The 7164-nt window shown below is 39.4% G+C and overlaps 1 protein-coding gene across 4 annotated transcripts in view; it reads left to right on the forward strand.

The window, feature by feature from the left end:
* The window catches only part of LOC107656122 (zinc finger protein ZXDC), a 14825-nt gene extending 7856 nt beyond the window's left edge, over positions 1–6969 (forward strand). For 3 of the 4 annotated variants that reach the window (XM_016443832.1, XM_016443835.1, XM_016443836.1), the window contains 5 exons: positions 794–964; positions 3097–3962; positions 4499–4753; positions 4830–4931; positions 6242–6969. In XM_016443832.1, coding sequence (XP_016299318.1) covers positions 794–964; positions 3097–3962; positions 4499–4753; positions 4830–4931; positions 6242–6328 — 1481 coding nt within the window. In that variant the 3' untranslated portion in view covers positions 6329–6969. The remainder of the gene's footprint in view (positions 1–793; positions 965–3096; positions 3963–4498; positions 4754–4829; positions 4932–6241) is intronic. The other variant, XM_016443833.1, reaches the window with a different exon arrangement.
* The last annotated feature ends 195 nt before the right edge of the window (positions 6970–7164 follow it).

Consider the following 7164-nt stretch of genomic DNA (forward strand, 5'->3'; position numbering starts at 1 on the left):
CAATCAGCTTGTAACACTCCAAAGAGAAAGGAAAACTTGAAATCGCATCATATGACCACTTTAATATCACATGCACTTTTTTTGTTTGTTGTTTTTTTTTTTGGTTTGTTACTCAGACGCACGCAGGCAGTGCGCTGCATGAGACAAAAAAGTAATATAGCCAAAACAACCGCATAGCCACTCTTTAGTGTAGATGCATGTTGATTTTATCAGACGATGCCGCGATTATTATATGCTTGTGACAGAGGGGAACACGGCCGCATCACAGCATGCTGCCCATATCAAAGCACATGACAGACAGTTGTCGGAGAACACCTGAAAAATGGAACCGAATGAAGGATACTCGTCTGTATTTGCAGTACACAAGCCGCGGTTCAGCTGCTCTGCATACGCACCGCTTCGGCGCTGCCTCTGCTCTGCTTGCGCGTTCAGTGTGAAACCGGCGTTAGGGTCACGTTTTTATTGACAGCTGAAAAAAAAAATGAAACCCTGTGGTGATTTTTTTTTTTTTTTTTTTTTTGTTTAAAATTTATTGTTTGTGCTGAATATTCATGCTTGGTGCAAAAGAGCCTTAACAGGTACAGGCCAGGTTAGCTGTATTTAATCAGCTAAAAATGTTTTTTGTATTGTACAGTGTGTTTAAGTCATGGATGTTGTATTTTTAAGATTCTCTATCACTTTCCATATGAAATGTCTGACATTTTTCTTGTGGTGACTACCATAAATGTATTTATCACAGTGCTGTTTTAGATTGAATTTTGTAATTGTTATCATTTTGTATGTAAATATTCAGGTTGTAATGCAAAGTTTTCAGCTCGGAGTAGTCTCTACATTCATTCTAAGAAGCACAAGCAGGATGGAGTCAGTCTGAGGAGTCGCTGTCCTGTTGCCGGTTGCACCAAGCACTTCTCATCACGCAGCTGTCTCAAGACACACATGCTTAAACACCACAACCTCAGCCCAGGTACACCCATATACACAACTTCCGAGATGTATATTATGTAGCAAGACATTAGGCTTTAGTACATTGTGACCCCTTACCCACTTGTCCTTCAAAACAAATTTTTCTTTGGAACATAAGATTTTCCACGCTGCTCATTTACATAGAACAAAGCAAAAATTACTGCACACTTTTATTGTATAGTAATGAGCAGAATGGGTGTTGCAGAACCTCTTTTTTGTGTTTTGTAGAAGAAAATCAGGCTAGTATGTCTTTGGTTTTGAGGGAGGAAGTTGGTATTTAGTAGAGGTCGACCGATGTATCAGTTTTGCCGATTAATCGGCACCGATAGTTTTTTGCTGGAACTATCAGTTATCGGCAAAAATCCATGGCGATAGTTTTCCGGGTTGCGTACGTTGCTGGAACGGCTGAGAAGGGTCTGCTGTCATTATACAGTACGAGAGCGGCCTCTAGTAGTTGAAATCACTGACAGCACGTGCTATTTGTTTAGAGAGCGGAGCGGGAAACTTCAGACGTGGATTTAAAGGGGTCATATGATGCTTTTTTAAAGATCATTATTTTGTGTATTTGGTGTAACAGAATATGTTGACATGCTTTAATGTTCAAAAAACACATTATTTTTCAAATACTGTACATTATTGTAGGTCCTCTATGCCCCGCCTCTCTCAAACGCTTGGTTTTCAACAAAGTCCCTCCTTCCGAAAAGCGCAGTCTGCTCTGATTGGCCAACTGACCCAGTGCATTGTGATTGGCCGAACACCGCAAGCACTCGTCGGAAATGTAACGCCCCTTACCATAATCGCGAGCTTCATCTTTCAAAATAAATGTAAAGACAGAGCCCGAAAGGGGAACAGAGTCGCCTGACAGACACAGTGACGTGTTTGCAGTACACAAGCCGCGGTTACGACAGCTGACTCCACTGTGATGTGATGTGACCCCCTCTCTCGCTCTCGCTCTCGCTCTCTCACTCTCTCTCTCTCTCGCTTGCGCACACACACACGATGCGCAAAACTCCACATTTGAACAGTCAATAGCAAAATACTTAAACTAATAACAAAACATATGTATATAATTTTAATGCTATGGCCTTTGTGTATATATTTAAAGATGTGCATCTTTAAGCATGACTGTTGAAATGAAATGGTAACACTTTAAAATAAGAGTCCATTTGTAACATTAAGATTAATGAAAGCTGTGTAATGAAAGTATTGTTACTTGTTAGAGTGTGTTAATTTCAACATTTTTATTATTACTACTACTACTACTACTACTAATATGGTCCAGTACTGTTTTTTTTAATAAAGCAATATTTTAGTTTTTGTTCAGTATCCATTTTAAAAACTATCGGTTAATTAATCGGTATCAGTCAGTGTGATCCAACCTAGCTATCGGTATCGGCAAAACCACTATCGGTCGACCTCTAGTATTTAGCTTACTGGGAAAAGTCAGATTGGTAATTTCTCTTGACAACCATAAACCTAGTGCTGGGCTTTAATTTCATATATATGTTAGGGGTGTAACGGTACGCAAACATAACAGTTCGGTACGTACTGTACCTCAGTTTTGATGTCCCAGTTCGGTATGGTTTCGGTACAGCAGGAGGAAAATGGCTTAGAGCGTGTCATTATATTTATCAAGTTGGCTCGTGTGATTTGTTTTACGCTTCAGAAATGTGACGTTTTTTTCCGGTAAGGGAGCATAGTGAGCTCCGATGCTCCCTAGTTTTTGCGGTGCATTGTGGGATTTTTCAGGGAGCGAACGTTCCAGTGCACTGGAAGGATTTCACGATTGAGACAGCCCTTAAAATGGCAGACTCCCTGATCAGTGCCCTGACTACTGAACGGGGAGCTAATTGAGACGCACCATACAAGTAAAGATGAAGGGATGGTCGCGCTCCGCGCTGCCATCAGAACTAAGGCCTTTATGCAGCGATCTGTCACGCTTCATCAAGGAGCGCCAAAATGGCATTTATCGTCTGTATTTCCTGAAGAAATGTAATGATTTGTTCAGTACACATGCGTGCCGAAAATTTCCGGTACGAATATGTGTACCGTTACACCCCTAATATATGTAATTATCAGCGCACTTGCTATGGGTCCTGTCATTCTGATTATGCTCTGTTCCTCTTTCTGCAGATGTGTTAGGTCAGTTGGACGACACAACCACTCTCACCCCCAGCAGTGAGCTGACAAGCACTTCACAGGCTGTCAGTGCCCCATCAGGACCTGCAGGAGCTGAACTTAGCAGTCTGGATTTGTCTTCTCTCTTCTCCAGCATCCCTGCATGTTCTGGGACCACCACTGTAGGCAGTGAAGGCAGTACTGGGGCAGGATCCTTCTCCATGGACATGCCTCTGGTTAACACCGGAATCCTCACAATAGATCCAGCATCAGTTGGCTCGGCCCTTAACGGGGCAAAAACTGTGGATCCTCTCATTTTAGTGGCTGGGCAAGATATGGGCGTACATGTATTAGACACGGGATTGGGCGCTGGAGGAGGTGGAGGGGTTTTGCCCCATGCCAGATTGCATTTGGATGATGTGCAAACAGTCAACCCAGAAGAGCTGGGAACTCTGACTGCTCTAGCTATTCAAAGCACTGCATCTTCAGAACAACTCCACACTCTGAATTCCTGCAATCCCTTGACTGTAGAATCACCATCTACTCTCACGCCAACTCTTTCTTCATCACTCTCTCAGTCTCTTTCCTCACTGACGTCAGCTCTTCCTCCAGCACTCAGTTCCTCTCTTGTTCCTTCTCTCCCCACCCCGCTCTCCTCCATGGCTCTGGCGGCAACCCCTGTACCGGAATTACTCTCTCCGCAAGCAAAGGCTGACCTGTCAGGCAGTGAGACAGCCGTCGGGCCCTTGTTAAGCAGGGTGGAGGTCATGGCTCAGTCAGATGGCAGTAAGGGGATGTGTCAGTTTGTGTTCCCCAGCCACAGTGGATCCTACAGTGGACAGAAAATAACAGAGTTGCCCTCGGTCACGTGCCCGGTTATGGTTAGTAGTAAAGAGTTGATCTTGAACTTTCTGAAAATAGAATGGTTAGTTCACCCAAAAATGAAAATTCTGTCATTAATTACTCACCCTCATGTCGTTCCAAACCCGTAAGACCTCAGTTCATCTTCGGAACACAAATTAAGATATGTTTGATGCATCCCGTGAGCTCTCTGACCCTCCCAGGGGACATCAGGGGTTCAACCGTAAGTTTGATGGTGTCACATGGATTATTTTGCCGATCTCCTTGCTATGTTTCTGGGCCTTGATCGTGGTAATATCCTTGCTGTCTATTCAGGGTCAGAGAGCTCTCAGATTCCATCAGAAATATCTTAATTTGTGTTCCGAAGATGAATGAAGGTCTTACGGGTTTGGAACGACATGAGGGTGAGTAATTAATGACAGAATTTTCATTTTTGGGTGAACTATCTTTTTAATGTAATATTTGTTTTTTTTTATTTGGTTAATTGTTCGTTCTTCAGTAATTTTAAAACAAGGTAACCCAGAAGTCTAAATGCGTTCTGTTGTTAATCCATTAGGAGAGCAGTGGATCAGCACGCACAGACTACAGGGCCATTCAGCTCGCCAAGAGGAGAAAACAGAAAGGTCCAGGCTCTTCAACATGTTCCTCAGAGACTAGCCAAAAAAAGACTAAAGGATCAAAGGGCACCAGCTCTGCTCCACCGACTAATTCAGGTGCTCATTTTGGAGAAGGAGCTGCTACAGGAAATAGTGAGCTACCTATCCGGGATCCGGTGGCAGGCGCACAATTTGTACAGATTCAGCTGCTGCAGGTGAGATGATGGGGGAAAAAATTTGATGGCATTCTCACTTCAGTTCTGTATATTGATTTGAGTGTGTTTGTTGTAGGATGACCCAGCTTCTGATGGAGACCTGGCTTTCCAGTTGAGTTCACAGACCTCGTGTTCACACTCTCAGCTCACTGTGGATCTGCCTGTCAACATCCTACAGGTTCATACAACTACTAGCCTCATAATCATTGCACTGCTTTTTGTCCTTTGTTTTGTTCGTAGTGGAGTTATTTTATTTATTTGTTCAAGATTTATTTTTGGTGTAATGTAATAAATAGATATGACAGTAGTTGGATTGAACCGGAAGCAACTCTGCATTCCCTGCTAGTTGGCATTTTAACTGCTCATTCTCTAGTATAGTTTATAAATGACATTTAACGGATGTCATTACATGTTATTGACATTAATGTTTCCTTGCTGAAGGTTATATATATATATATATATATATATATATATATGGGGCATTCTACAGAATTGGTGCAAACTGCTGTCCCACCACAACCTAAAAACACATTTAAAAAGCATTTAAGCATTATCTATTGAAACCTACAATAATATTTAAAATATTAGTAAGCTTAATATATATAAAATCATAATTTATTGGGTACTTTCAGTTGGTAGGTGGCTGTCCTGAACCCCATAAAATTGTTCACTACCGAAACAGTCACGACTGAAACATGTCATCATTGTTTCGGTAGTGACAAAAGGGAACACATAATCCTCATATTTGGGGAAATAAGCAAAATTGTAGTACAGTTACGCACATTTTTTGTGTTTTAGTATGCAAGTTAAAATTCTTTAATGTGATGTGGTCGTTACCAAAGCATTACTGTCACTACCGAAAATGTGCAGTCACTACCAAAACATGGGATGTTTTGTCAATAATAAAGTATACTGAATTATCAACTAAGATGTTATGGTAGTTTTTGGTTCAATGTATATTCAAACTAACAAATACTTTGAAATCAGTATGATCAACTTTTTGCCTTTTACAAAGAAAAATTGCATTCAAAATACAACAAATCTCATAAATTACACTTTAAATATTGGTAAAAATGTAATTGTTATTGATTTACCTCTAGAAAGATTTTATAAAATAGAAAAAAATGTATTTACAAAGTAGATGTAAGCAGAATCTTAATAGGTCAATATAACCCTTCTAATTAACTAATTATTTCTGTGCTTCGGTAGTGACAAATTTGGGGAGAGGACAGATATTCCAAAACTTTCTGAAAATACACTGAGAATTAACTGCACAATTAGTAAAAATGTGTACCTTGGATATTATACAATTTGCATACATAAAAATTGTTTTGGATAAAGACCTGACTTCAACAATTCTGTAGAATGGCCCATATATATCCATTGCGATTGTGTGCCATCAAATTGTCCCATTGTGTTTTGAAATTTGGTTATTGTTACTCTGTTACACAGTATCCTACAAACTAACCTAAATATTATCTCTTGTAGGAACCTACAGTTATGGCTGAAGATGAAAATGGATCTGATAACTCCCAATTCACTGGCAGCACCATCAATTTACAAGACTTGGAGTGATGGTGAAAACAGAAAGTGCTTCTAAAAGACCTTCTATGTCAGGCTGTCTCCCCTTAGTCTTTCTCATTCTCTTTCTCAGATGATCTTGTACCTTTTCTCGGTGCCTCCACTGGTTTTTATCATTATCTAATTTAAGGAAATCGTTGCATTCATGTTTAATACATGAAGTCAGAATAGTACTGTGTTCCATACAGATAGCTAATTTGACCAAAAACAACGCACATTTAGTTTCGTTTAATTTTGATCATGTGACTTGCTTGATTTTTCAAAAGTTCATATTTCAGTATAATGATTTGTGAGCACATAAACGATAAATGGCAGTGAACATCATCACTGATCTGCCTCTTAACCAGAATAAATACTATTGATCTATGAAAACTTAACTGTTTGACATGATTGTCATGAACTGTTTATATATAGTCTGATTTGACCTTAACTTATTTGCCTGATTCACCACTATAAAACAAAGTTGTTTTGATGCCTATTTTTGTATGGCTTTGTAAAGTGCAGATATAGTTATGCTTCATGTTTGTGGGAAAAAAAAAAAAAAGTTTGTTCTACTTTTTATAAAATAATGCAGCTAAAATGTATTTATTAGGTTTGGTTTACTTCAGAACAGGTTCATAAAATTTTACATTTAAATCAAACTTCTGACTCTAGTTTGTGTCTGCAAATATTTCTTTTATGAGTTTTACAAGATTTCACATGTTCATGATTCATACATTCATTAACGTTAATATCCTTTTAAAAACATTTAAATGGGTCATATGATGTTGCTAAGAATAACATTATTTTGTGTATTTGGTGTAATGAAATGTTTATGCGGTTTAAGGTTA

The sequence above is a fragment of the Sinocyclocheilus anshuiensis genome, unplaced genomic scaffold (assembly GCF_001515605.1).
Source record: "Sinocyclocheilus anshuiensis isolate Anshui unplaced genomic scaffold, SAMN03320099.WGS_v1.1 scaffold1867, whole genome shotgun sequence".
NCBI lineage: Eukaryota > Metazoa > Chordata > Actinopteri > Cypriniformes > Cyprinidae > Sinocyclocheilus > Sinocyclocheilus anshuiensis.